The sequence below is a fragment of the Chiloscyllium plagiosum genome, chromosome 26 (assembly GCF_004010195.1).
Source record: "Chiloscyllium plagiosum isolate BGI_BamShark_2017 chromosome 26, ASM401019v2, whole genome shotgun sequence".
NCBI lineage: Eukaryota > Metazoa > Chordata > Chondrichthyes > Orectolobiformes > Hemiscylliidae > Chiloscyllium > Chiloscyllium plagiosum.
In genome coordinates, this window is record NC_057735.1 from 52,906,536 (window position 1) to 52,920,890 (window position 14,355).

A 14,355-nucleotide genomic window follows, 5' to 3' on the forward strand; every position below is an offset into this window, starting at 1 on the left:
CTCCGCACTGGTCCTGTGTACAGAGCGACCCCAATCCACACTAACCCCGTGTACAGAGTGACCCCTGTCTGCACTGACCCCGTGTACAGAGTGACCTCTGTCTGCACTGACCCCATGTAGAGTGACCCCTGTCTGCACTGACCCTGTGTACAGAATGAACCCTGTCCGCACTGACCCCATGTACAGAGTGACCCCTGTCCGCACTGACCCCATGTACAGAATGACCCCTATCCGCACTGATCCCGTGTGCACAATGACCCTGTCCCCTCTGACCCCCGTGTACAAAGTGACCCCCGTCCCCTCTCACCCCATGTACAGAGTGCTCCCGTCCCCTCTGGCCCCCATGTACAGAGTGACCCCTGTCCACACAGAGCCTGTGTACAGAGTAATTTTTGTCTCTTTTACCTAGTGATTCCTGACCACATTGACCCGGTGTATGGTGGAACACCTGACAAGATTGTCAGTGCTTTTTCATCAGCGTCTAAGCGCACTCACACCCTACACTCTCTATAATGATCGCTTCATGTACTACTCCACATTATTTGCATTTGAGGCACAAACTGAACAGTGCGATTTGTCACAGATGCCTCAACCTGTTTGACTTTCTGGAGAAGGAAAGTGTCTTGTACACATTCCAGCAGGTGCTCAGTATGATCCTGGGAATGTTGATAAATGTGTTTCTGTGTTTCTCCATTTTAGGATACATTAAAACAAGGGACACAAACCAGGAAGGCAGAAACACAAGTGAGTTAGCCCTTGCTGAAGACAGAGTGGCCCCCAGTCCACACTGACCCCACGTACAGAACGACCTCTGTCCACACTGACCCCATGTACAATGTGACCCCTGTCCACACATACCCTGTGTACAGAGTGAGCACTGTCCACACGTACCCTGTGCACAGAGTGACCCCTGTCCGCACATACCCTGTGCACAGAGTGACCCCTGTCCGCACATACCCTGTGTACAGAGTGATTCCTGTCCGCACATACCCTGTGTACAGAGTGATTCCTGTCCGCACAGAGTGACCCCTGTCCGCACATACCCTGTGCACAGAGTGAGCACAGTCCGCACATACCCTGTGCACAGAGTGAGCACAGTCCGCACATACCCTGTGCACAGAGTGACTCCTGTCCGCACATACCCTATGTACAGAGTGACCCCTATCCGCACTGACTGTGTGTATACACTGACCCTGCAAAGCTGTGTACACAGCAACGATGTTTGCTCCTGAACCTTTTGTTGTTACACCTGCGATAGAGAAATCTGACAGGATTTTTGAATGATTTCTTTCTATCTGTTCTATTTTAGGATCTTTATGTAACTAAGCTGCTAACAAAGGTGCCACTGAAAGATGTGAGTTAGTAAGTTACAGATAGTCAGTAAATATTATTATGATAAACCCCGTGTGCAGGTTGCCCTCGGTATTCTTGTTTGGCATTCTGAATGATCCCTGTGCACACTATTTCTGCAAGTGATGTCAAACTGATCTAAATATTCACCTTTTCACTGTGTGAGGCAGAAATACCTCGACATTTCCAGATCCTGTTTTCCTCTCACCCGAAGCTCATCTCATGCAGGACAGAGGGACTCTTGCACGGGGTTAGAACTGCAGGAGTGCTGCACTGTCATGGGGTTAGTACTGAGGGATGCTGCCATATCATGGTGTTGATACTAAGGGAGAGCTGCACTATCACAGGGTTAGTACTAAGGATGTGCTGCACTATCATGATTTTAACACTAGGGGAATGCAGCACTACAATGGGGTTAATACTAAGGGAGTGATTAGATTACTTACAGTGTGGAAACAGGCCCTTCGGCCCAACAAGTCCACACCGACCCGCCGAAGCGCAACCCCTACATTTACCCCTTTACCTAACACTATGGGCAATTTAGCATGGCCAATTCACCTGACCTGCACATCTTTGGACTGTGGGAGGAAACCGGAGCACCCGGAGGAAACCCACGCAGACACGGGGAGAATGTGCAACCTCCACACAGACAGTCGCCTGAGGCGGGAATTGAACCCGGGTCTCTGGCGCTGTGAGGCAGCAGTGCTAGCCACTGTGCCATCCACTAACAGTGCTGCACTGTTACAGAATTAGTACTGAGGGATGCCGCAATATCATAGGGTTACTACTATGGGAGCGCTGCACTGTCACGGGGTTAATACTGAGGGAGTACTGCACTGTTGTGGTGTTGATACTTAGGGCATGCTGCCCTGTCATGAGGTCAGTACTGAGGGAGTGCTGCATTGTCAGAGGGTCAGTACTGAGGGAGTGTTGATCTATCATGGGGTCAGTACTGAGGGAGTGTTGAACTGTCATGGGGTCAGTACTGAGGGAGTGTTGAACTGTCATGGGGTTAGTACTGAGGGAGTGTTGCACTGTCAGAGGGTCAGTACTGAGGGTGTACTGCACTATCATGGGGTTAGTACTGAGGGACTGCTGCCCCATCACGGTGTTAAGACTGAGGGACAGCAGCACTGTCATGAGGTCAGTACTGAGGGAGTGCTGCATTGTCATGGGGTTAGGACTGAGGGAGTGTTGCACTGTCAGAGGGTCAGTACTGAGGGTGTGCTGCACAAATCATGGTGTTAATACTGAGGGAATGCTGCACTGTAATGAGGTTAGTACTGAGGGAGTGCTGCACAGTAGTGGAATTAATACTGAGGGAGTGCTGCAATATGTTGTTAGTACTGCAGGAGTGCTGGACTGTTATGTTGTCAATACTATGGGGGTGTTGTACCGTTGGAGGGTCAGTACGGAGGGAATGTGGCACCATCATGGTGTTAATACTAGGGGGGTGCTGCACATACTGTCATAGGTTGAGCAATGAGGGACTCCTGCACTATCAGAGGGTCAGTACTGCAGGTGTGTTGCACTGTCATGGGGTCAGTACTGAGGAAGAGCTGCATTGTCATGAGATTACTACTGAGCGAGTATTGCACTGTCAGGTTAGTACTGCAGGTGTGCTGCACTGTCGGAGGGTAAGTACTGAGGGTGTGCTGCACTGTCGAAGGTAAGTACTGAGGGTGTGCTGTACTGTCGGAGGGTCAATGCTGAGATTGTGCTGCACTGTCGGAGGGTCAGTACTGAGGGTGTGCTGCACTGTTGTAGGGTCAGTACTGAGATTGTGCTGCACTGTTGGAGGGTCAATGCTGAGGGTGTGCTGCACTGTCGGAGGGTCAGTACTGAGGGTGTGTTGCACTGTTGTAGGGTCAGTACTGAGATTGTGCTGCACTGTTGGAGGGTCAATGCTGAGGGAGTGCCGCACTGTCGGAGGGTCAGTGCTGAGGGAGTGCCGCACTGTCGGAGGGTCAGTGCTGAGGGAGTGCCGCGAGATTGTGCTGCACTGTTGGAGGGTCAATGCTGAGGGTGTGCCGCACTGTCGGAGGGTCAGTACTGAGGGAGTGCCGCATTGTCGGAGGGTCAGTACTGAGGGTGTGCTGCACTGTCGGAGGATCAGTACTGAGGATATGCTGCACTATTGGAGGATCAGTACTGAGGGTGTGCTGCACTGTCGAAGGGTCAATAGACAATAGATGCAGGAGTAGGCCATTCTGCCCTTCGAGTCTGCACAACCATTCAATATGATCATGGCTGATCATCCTTAATCAGTATCCTGTTCCTGCCTTATCTCCATAACCCTTGATTCCACTAGCCTTGAGAGCTCTATCCAACTCTTTCTTAAATGAATCCAGAGACTGGGCCACCACTGCCCTCTGGCGCAGAGCATTCCACACACCCACCACTCTCTGGGTGAAGAAGTTTCTCCTCATCTCTGTCCTAAATGGTCTACCCCGTATTTTTAAGCTGTGTCCTCTGGTTCGGCACTCACCCATCAGCGGAAACATGTTTCCTGCCTCCAGAGTGTCCAATCCTTTCATAATCTTATATGTCTCAATCAGATCCCCTCTCAGTCTTCTAAACTCAAGGGTATACAAGCCCAGTCGCTCCAGTCTTTCAGCATGAGATAGTCCCGCCACTCCAGGAATTGACCTCGTGAACCTACGCTGCACTCCCTCAATAGCCAGAATGTCTTTCCTCAAATTTGGAGACCAGATCTGCACACAGTACTCCAGGTGTGGTCTCACAAGAGCCCTGCACAGCTCCAGAAGAACCTCTTTGCTTCTATACTCAATCCCTCTTGTTATGAAGGCCAGCATGCTATTAGCCTTCTTCACTACCTGCTGTATCTGCATGCTTACCTTCATTGACTGGTGTACAAGAGCACCCAGATCTCTCTGTACTGCCCCTTTACCTAAATTGATTCCATTTAGGTAGTAATCTGCCTTCCTGTTCTTGCCACCAAAGTGGATAACCATACATTTATCCACATTAAACTGCATCTGCCATGCATCTGACCACTCACCTAACCTGTCCAGGTCACCCTGTAATCTCCTAACATCCTCCTCACATTTCACCCTGCCACCCAGCTTAGTATCATCAGCAAATTTGCTAATGTTATTACTAATACTGAGGGTGTGCTGCACAGTCGGAGGGTCTGTACTGAGGGTGTGCTGCACAGTCGGAGGGTCGGTACTGAGGGTGTGCTGCACAGTCGGAGGGTCGGTACTGAGGGTGTGCTGCACTGTCGGAGGATCAGTTATGAGGGTGTGCTGCACTGTGGTAGGGTCAGCACTGAGAGGGTACTGCAGTGTCATAGGGTCAATAATGTGGGAGTGCTGCACTGTTGGAAGGCCAGTACGGAGGGAGTCCTGCACTGTTGTAGGTTCAATTCTGACAGAGGGCAACACTATCGGAGGGTCAGTACGGAATACCACGCTATTGTAGGTTCACTACTGAGAGCGTGCGACACTGTCAGAGGGTCAATATTGAGGTAGTCCCACTGTCTCATAGGTTCAGAACTGAGAGAGTACCACACTGTTGCATCTCAGTCCAGAGGAACTGCCACGCTCTTAGAGGTTCAGTACTGAAGCAACGCTACACTGTGTCCGAGTGTCAGTGTATTGACAAAATTACATGTGCTGACGATTAGGGGAACCAATGAATGTATTGCTTTTAGATTTCTGGTTGGAATTTGATAAGGTGCCACGTCCACTGTTATCACGGAAAATAAAAGTGTAGGGTGTAGCAGCTTGGCATGGACGGAGCCGTGGCTGGCTGAATGGCTCTAAATGGACGACTGATGTCTTGTTGCACAAATCAAGGCCATTTGGCCTGAGACATCTGAGAGTACTCTGTTCTCGAGTTTTCTCACTGGACGTCCAGTTGCAATATTCAAGTGGTGTCTTTACCACACGTGTAGGGAGCCACGGCTGGACAGCCAGGACACTTCTCCACTGAGATTCAAATGAGCACTACTTACATCTTTACTTGCCTAATTTATTTTTGTTTCCTAAGAGTATGATCTTAAGTATCTGTATCTTTGTACCTAGGATGGTGCTGCAATGTGACATCTGTAAACATTTTCAGTGTATTCATTTGAGAACATGTGACAATAAAATTAATTCAGTTCAGGACAATTTATATCTGTTCATTATCAATTACAATATAATGGTATTCGGTAGGCAAAGAGTACAGTCCAATGGCTTCTGGTGGGTTAATAATTGTGTTTCTGTCTAGTAATCGCATTTCAGGGATTTGGTATTGTCCTTTCGGAGATAGTAATAAATGTGTGTTAGTGTGTTTTGAGAAGACTTTTAGCTCAGGTTGAGGTTCGGGGTGTAAGTTTGCTCGGTGAGCTGGGAGGTTCGTTTTCAGACATACTAGGTAACATCATCAGTCGAGAGTGATGAAGAGCTTATGCTCGAAATGTCGATTCTCCTGCTCCTCAGATGCACTCCTCACTTTCTCCTAGGTAACATCATCAGTGGGCCTCTGGTGAAGTGCTGGTGTTACGTCCCGCTTTCTATTTATGTACTTAGTTTTCTTGAGTTGATTATGTCACTTCCTGTGCTGGAGTGTCATTTCCTGTGTTGGTAATGGAAAGGGGAACTTCAAACCAGCATCTGCTGGAAAACAACACTTATGGACCAAATACTGAGCTACAGAAGCAATCATTCCAAACCCACCAGTGAAGTTGCATTGGAACATTTTTTGAATGAGCCACCACACAAGGCAACACCAAGGAACTATGAAGAGCAGAAGAAAATCACCAATACAGCATATTCAAAAAGAACAGGTACTCAATGAACACACGCAAAAAGTGAGGACTGCAGATGCTGGAGATTAGAGTCGAGATTGTGGTGCTGGAAAAGCACAGCAGGTCAGACAGCATCCTGCTCCTCGGAACACGCACTCAACCCAATGAACACAGTCCGTTGATTTCTCAGCAACAAACCCAAATAAGCAGACAAAACACATCCAGAAACCCTAGCCACATTGCCATTCATCAAAGACATCTCGGAAATGACTGCCAGACTACTCAGACCCTTGGCATCATGGTAGCCCACAAACCCACCAACATACTAAAACAGCAGAGCATGAACTTGAAAGACCCTATACAGACAACGAGCAAAACTAACGTCATTTACAAAATAGCTTGCAAGAACTGTAACAAACACTATATTGGACACTGACACTAGCCACCAGGATACATGGACATCAAAAAGTCATGATCCACTATCACTAGTATCCTGAAATACAAATGAGGAAGGACAACACATCCAGCCTAGGACAAGGCAAGCAGAGACGTGCATGAGAATTCCTAGAAACATGGTATTCCAACCGGAACTCAACAAACACATCGATTTGGACCCTATCTACCACCCCCTGAGAAAAAAGAATAGGAAATTACATCAACAACACAGGAGATAACATCACCAACCCAAGGAAACCTAAACACATATATAGAAAGCGGGACATAACACCAGGGCTTGACCGGAGGCTCACTGATGATGTTACCTAGTATGGTGATGAAACATCTGAAAACAAACCTTCCAGCTCAGCGAGCTAACTTACATCCAGTATGAATGTGTGTGTTTGCTGAATAAAGTTTTATGGGGGTGAGCCACTGTGACAGTAACTTTCCCCATTCATTATTTTGGTTATCCTGTGCATTGTTTGTCTGTCTCCCATTCCTTAACTGAGTCAGCCTGCATCATTGTTTCTTTATGCTTTGGCAAAGAAGCTGTTGGTCCTAATTAGTGCTTTAAAATTAATCCAATTTATTTTATTAAGGAAGCATCATTACCTAGTGCCAATCCACTGCCTTTTCGCCATATACCTGCACATCATTTCAATCCAAATAACCCTCATAATCCAATGCCCTCATTGATCCTGCCTCCTCCACATTTCATGCAGTCTGTTTCAGACCCTAACTACTCATTGTGTGAAAATGTTTTTTTCCCTGCATCACCCATGATGTGTATCATTTTTAATCCATTCCTGTTTCTTTCCAAAGCAGAAACACTTTATTGATGTATTCTGCCCAACCTGTTAATAATTTTGAAAACTTGCGTTCGATCTCTTCTCAGTTTTTTTCTTCTCTAAAAGGAGAACACTCTCAATGTTTTCAATCTATCCTCACAACTGAAGTTTCTCATTCCCGGAACCATTCTTGTAAATCACTTCTGCACTCTCTCCAGTGTATACACATCTTTCTTATAATAAGACACACGCAACTGTACATAGTACCCCAGCTGAGGTTTAACAAGCGCCTTATTCAAAATCACCTCCCTGCTCTTGTACTATATGCCCACAGAGCTTTCTCGAGTTGGTGACCCACAGTTAAACATTCATCGGGTCTCCCTCTCACTCCCTCTCACTCCCTCTCACTCCCTCTCACTCCCTCTCACTCCCTCTCACTCCCTCTCACTCCCTCTCACTCCCTCTCACTCCCTCTCTCTCTCTCTCACTCCCTCTCACTCCCTCTCACTCCCTCTCACTCCCTCTCACTCCCTCTCACTCCCTCTCACTCCCTCTCACTCCCTCTCACTCCCTCTCACTCCCTCTCACTCCCTCTCACTCCCTCTCACTCCCTCTCACTCCCTCTCACTCCCTCTCACTCCCTCTCACTCCCTCTCACTCCCTCTCACTCCCTCTCACTCCCTCTCACTCCCTCTCACTCCCTCTCACTCCCTCTCACTCCCTCTCACTCCCTCTCACTCCCTCTCACTCCCTCTCACTCCCTCTCACTCCCTCTCACTCCCTCTCACTCCCTCTCACTCCCTCTCACTCCCTCTCACTCCCTCTCACTCCCTCTCACTCCCTCTCACTCCCTCTCACTCCCTCTCACTCCCTCTCACTCCCTCTCACTCCCTCTCACTCCCTCTCACTCCCTCTCACTCCCTCTCACTCCCTCTCACTCCCTCTCACTCCCTCTCACTCCCTCTCACTCCCTCTCACTCCCTCTCACTCCCTCTCACTCCCTCTCACTCCCTCTCACTCCCTCTCACTCCCTCTCACTCCCTCTCACTCCCTCTCACTCCCTCTCACTCCCTCTCACTCCCTCTCACTCCCTCTCACTCCCTCTCACTCCCTCTCACTCCCTCTCACTCCCTCTCACTCTCTCTCACACACATTCTCTCTCACTCTCTCTCTCTCACCCTCTCTCTCTCTCGCCCTCTCTCTCTCGTGCTCTCTCTATCTCTCTCTCACTCCGTCTCTTCCTCTCTCACTCTCCCTCTTCCCCTCTCCCTCTCTCACTCTAACTCACACTCTCTCTCTAATGATGGAGCAGCATATGCTCCAATAAGACTATAGCAACTTTACCTGTCTACTTTTCTAGCGATGGTGATGGTGATGGTGCTTAATTCCTCCCTTGTATTCTTTAGTATTAAACTTCATGAGAAGTTTGAAGCATCTTCCACAATAAAGACCTTGTGTGAAATATCTGTTGAACTCCTCTGCCATCTCTGTGTTCTGCAAAATTGTCTCTCAAGATTAATTTTCAAAGAGACCCATGTTCACTTTGACCTCTCTCTTCCTTTATATACATTTAAAGAAGCTATCATTGTCAGTTTTTGTGTTCCTAGCTCGTTCACTCTCAGAGGTTATTTCCTCTGTCTGTTTAGTCCTCCTTTGCTGTAATCTGGATTTATCTTGGACTTTGGGTCTTTTGGCTCTTTTACTTTCAACTTAACTTCCATGGTTAGCCATGATTTATTCCTCTGTTAGAATCTTCCCTCTTTACTGGGATGTATTTTTGCGGAGAGTCATTAATTATGCCCTCAAATATCTGCTATTACTTGCTTACCATCCTTCTGCTAATCTATCCATTCTGTCCACTTCAGTTAACTCTATCCTCATTTCATTGTAATTTTCTTCATTTAAGGGAAACACATTTATTTCTGACCTAAGTTTCTCACACTCAAACTGAATATTAAATTCTATCATGTTGTGATCTCTACTTGCTAGATGACCTTTTACTCTGAGATCATTTATCAAATCTGTTTCATTACTCATTACAGATCTAAGGTAGTCTTGCACCCTGTTTGGCTGCATGACGTATTGCTCTGGTTAATTTGTTGTAGCTACCCTTTCCAATTTCATTGACCCAATTAACATGAACATTGAAGTCATCCATAACTGTTGTTCTATTCCTTTTACAGGCCACTATTATTTGTTGATATAAAGCCTTCCCCACAGAGGGCTCTGGACACTACTCCCACCAATATCTTTGTGCCCTTCCTGGTTTTTTCTCCCTCCATTAAAATGGACTGTACATCATTGAAGCCGAGATTGCCTCACAACTGTCCTCACCTCATCTTTTATTGACTGTACTACCTTACCACATTTTCTATCCCTCTTGTCTTTCCAACAATATTCCTGAATGTTAATTTCTCATCTTTGATGTCCTTGTAACCAAATTTCCATAATATTAAGTTACCTTGATTTATGCCGTTGGGTTATCTACTTCATTCTAAATGCTTCATACATGAAGGTACAAAGCCTTTAGTCCTGCCTTTTTGCCATTTTAAATCAGCTTAACCTTTCTCTGTACTGTGGCCCTATTTGCCTGTTACCTTTGATTACCATGCCTACCAATTCTTGCATTTTAATGTTTTTGTTTTCATTACTGTCTTTGTTTTTCTTTCCCTTATCCCCCTGCTTAGGTTCCCTTTCCTCTGCCTTTTTAGTTTAAAACGTGCCTTAACCACACTAGAGATACTTGCCCTGAGGCATTAGTCCTGGTCTTACTCGGGTGTAACCTGTCCAGTTTGTACTGTCCCACCTCCTCCAGAAACAGTCCCAATTTCCCAGGAATCTGAAACCTTCCCTATGGCAGCATCTCTTCAGCCACATATTCAACTGATAAATTCTGATTAACACGTAGCAATGGTAATAATCCTGAGATCACTACCTTTGATGTCCTACTTTTCAGCGTGATTCCTAACTCACTACATTTACCTTTTAGGATCTCATCCTTTTTTAAAAAACTCTACGTCAGTTGATACCGACATATACCGCAACCACTGGCTGTTCACCCTCCAACTCCTGAATGTCCTGTATTTGCTCTGAAACATCCTTAACCCGAGCACAAGTGAAGCAACGTGCCTTCTAGAGCAAAATCAGAAATTGCTGGAAAATCTCAGCAAGTCTGGCAGCAGTTATTACCTTTTGTATTTCCGCATTTTCTTCTCTTGAACTGTGCAGAAGAACCAACTGGGATGTAATGAATTTAATTGTTGCTGCTTTCCCCTGAGAGACCATTTACCCAAAGTAGTCTCCCCAGTTTGGTTGGGGAATAGCTACAGAGGTTTCCTGTACTGCCTGTCTAGTTTTCTTTCTCTGCCTAGTGGTCACTCATTTCCCTTTCTTTCTGTGCAGATGTGGTCTGCAGTGTGACCACCTCTCTGCCTGTGATATCCATGATTCTCTCAGCTCCACAATGTTTCCAGCTGCTGTTCCAGCTCCAAAACCCACTTCCTGCACACATACCGGAAATATATCCAGCTTCTTTGTCCCTTGACCCAATTAAAGCAGAATAAACAAAGACCTTACAACTCCAATAGTCGTATTAATATTCACTACCTATACTCACCCAAACAGCAGCTTGCCCAAAACGTCGACTTTCCTGCTCCTCAGGTGCTGCCTGACCTGCTGTGCTTTTCCAGCACCATTCTAATTTTGACTTAATTGGAGGTGTAGTGGACAGTGAAGAGGGGTACCTCAGATTACAACAGGATCTTGACCTGATAGGCCAATGGGCTGAGAAGTGGCAGATGGAGTTTAATTCAGATAAATGCGAGGCGCTGCATTTTGGGAAAGCAAATCTTAGCAGGACTTATACACTTAATGGTAAGGTCCTAGGGAGTGTTGCTGAACAAAGAGACCTTGGAGTGCAGGTTCACAGCTCCTTGAAAGTGGAGTTGCAGGCAGATAGGATAGTGAAGGCGGCATTTGGTATGCTTTCCTTTATTGGTCAGAGTATTGAGTACAGGAGTTATACATGTTGTGACTGTACAGGACATTGGCTAGGCCACTGTTGGAATATTGCATGCAATTCTGGTCTCCTTCCTATCGGAACGATGTTATGAAACTTGAAAGGGTTCAGCGAAGATTTACAAGCATGTTGCCAGGGTTGGAGGATTTGAGCTATAGGGAGAGGCTGAACAGGCTGGGGCTGTTTTCCCTGGAGCATTGGAGGCTGAGGGGTGACCTTATAGAGGTTTACAAAATTATGAGGGACATGGATAGGATAAATAAACAAAGGGGAGGGGTTGGGGGAGTCCAGAACTAGAGGGCATAGGTTTAGGGTGAGAGGGGAATGATATAAAATAGACTTACGGGGCAACTTTTTCACACAGAGGGTGGTATGTGTATGGAATGAGCTGCCAGAGGAAGTGGTGGAGGCTGGTACAATAGCAACATTTAAGAGGCATTTGGATGGGTATATGAATAGGAAGGGTTTGGAGGGATATGGGCCGGGTGCTGGCAGGTGGGACCAGATTGGGTTGAGAAATCTGGTCAGCATGAATGGGTTGGACCGAAGGGTCTGTTTCCATGCTGTACATCTCTATGACTCTGATCTCCCACATCTGCAGTCTTCAATTTCGCCTAGCAGCTTCCACTTGTCCAGTGTGTGCTTTGAATCCTGATATCTCCTCAGGGACTCTGTTTCTGGATGAAGTGAATGTAATGCTGGGCTGCTCCTTTTCAAATTGTACCATTGCTCTGCTCAGCTGGTCCTCACCAGATCCATCCTCCCTCTGACATTGGTACAGTGTGCTGCTGGGGTAACGCAAAGTGCCTCTTTACCCTTTCACTCCAATTTCCCGAAGATCTTACTTTTAGTTTAAAGAGCAGAAGTAATGACCAATCAGGGACTGATCATCTCCTCCTTCGTTCACCTAACTTCTTGTCTCAAAACTCTCAGGCACCAGCGCACCAGTCATCTCTGTAGCAGATCCTTTTTGGATTTGACAGCCCAAGGGATGGGAGCAGGACAATGGCTGCTTGCATGGAGGCAGTAGGCAGATGGTTGTTAGGATGGATGGGAGGGTTGATAGAAGGTCTGGTATCCTGGGCAACTCAGAGGACAGATTGGGGACATGGAGGAGTGAGGTGGGAAGATCCTGCTGTCTTGGATGTGTTGGGAATAGCCAGTCAGGGGAGGAAAAAGTGGTGTCTCAAGGCCGGAGTCTGGACTGTCCAAATATGGATCCATCTCAGAGTATGAGCTGACAGTCTTCCCTGGGCTTTGAGTTAATGCACAACATTTCAGTTATTCTGTTGCATGTGACCTCAGACAGTGTCCTTTACAATAAACAGGTGAGCCTGTCCCACAGAGTGATGAATATAATAAAGAGAGAACAAAAAATCGTAACATCGTATTTTCGCCAATGAAGAAAATGTCCCTGACCCGCACTGTAACCAGCTCTCTGGCTAGTCTCAACAAATACCAATGAGGCATAACTGAATAAAGTGAACCTTTACGTGCAAATGAAATTTAATATTGAAAACCATCCTTGTGCTCTCAAGTGTGCCGTAATGGCAATGGAGTTGGGCTGTTTTGCAGAGGCTGTCTTTTTGACCAGGAGCCTCTCTGATAGGCTGCCCATATCTGCTTCATTGCCAACTAATGACGGGTTTCACAAAATGGAAAGTTTCCACAGCCACTAAACCACATATATCTTATATACATCACTGACCTGTAGAATTGTAATTATCACACATGAGAAGGTAAAAAAGAGAAAATGAAAGTGGTAGTTACATTGCTGGTAACCTAAGTCCTAATCCTAGGCAAAGGTGAGGACTGCAGATGCTGGAGATTAGAGTCAAGATCAGAGTGGTGCTAGAAAAGCACAGCAGGTCAGGCAGCATCCAAGGAGCAGGAAAATCGACGTTTTGGGCAAAAGCCCTTCATCAGGACTAAGTGCTAGCTGATATGTGATGCTGAGACTTGCAGTGAGTCAGTCTGACTCTAACCTTGTATTGAATTCCAGGATGAACGGGACCCCTACCAGAAGGGCAGCGTCAAATCCATCGCGAATCAGTTCCTGGCCAAGTCTGATATTAATAACCCAGGACCATCACATGGACTGAAGAGACAAGTAAGGTGTTGGGGTTGGGGTTTGGCATGGGAAAATAGAGGGATCGTGGTGATGAAAGGGAAATGTGTGTGTTTTCTGGGGTTACACTGGTGCTGACTGATAGAAAGTGTGTGTGTGTGTGTGTATGCACATGTGTGTGTATGCACACGCATACACTGGGGTGACGTTGAAGCCTGCCACCCTGTCTGCTCCCAGTTTCTGTTCAATTTATCTTTTCTTCCATAATCCATTGGGGTTACCTCAATGGTTGGACCATAATTGGAATGAACAATCTGTACCACAGTGGCTGAGTAGATTCAATGTCTCTAATCTTTGTACTGATATTTAGAAATTCTGTCTCATCATGGACAGTGAGGAAGGTTGTCAGAAATTGCAGCAGGACCTTGATCAGCTGGGGAAGTGGGCAGAGAAATGGCAAATGGAGTTTAATATAAATAAGTGTGATGTCTTGCATTTTGGAAAGTCAAATCAAGGTAGGAGTTTCATGGTGAGTGATAGGGCCTTAAGGAATGTAGTGGAACAGAGGGACCTCGCAGTTCAGGTTCACGGTTTGCTGAAAGGGGGAGTCACAGGTAGCCAAGGCAGTGAAGAAGGCTTTTGGCACACTGGCCTTCATTAGTCAGAGCACTGAGTATAGAAGTTGGGAAGTTGTGTTGCAGTTGGAACAGGATATTGGTGAGGCCCCACTTGGAGTATTATGTTCAGTTTTGGTCACCCTGCTATCGGAAGGATGTTATTAAACTGGAAAAAGTGCAGAAGAAATTTACAAGAATGTTGCCAGGACTCAAGGGTCTGAGTTACAGGGAGAGGTTGGACAAGGTAGGACCTTGTTCTTTAGAGCATAGGAGACTGAGGGGGGAAATCTTATAGAGGTGTATAAAATCATGAGAGGGAT

At 46.5% G+C, this 14,355-nt stretch overlaps 1 protein-coding gene across 1 annotated transcript in view; it reads left to right on the top strand.

The window, feature by feature from the left end:
• LOC122562959 (F-actin-monooxygenase MICAL3-like) overlaps positions 1–14,355 on the top strand; it is a 201,072-nt gene that overhangs the window by 32,261 nt on the left and 154,456 nt on the right. The window contains exon 4 of the mRNA XM_043716261.1: positions 13,353–13,460. Within this exon, the coding sequence (XP_043572196.1) occupies positions 13,353–13,460 (108 nt within the window). The remainder of the gene's footprint in view (positions 1–13,352; positions 13,461–14,355) is intronic.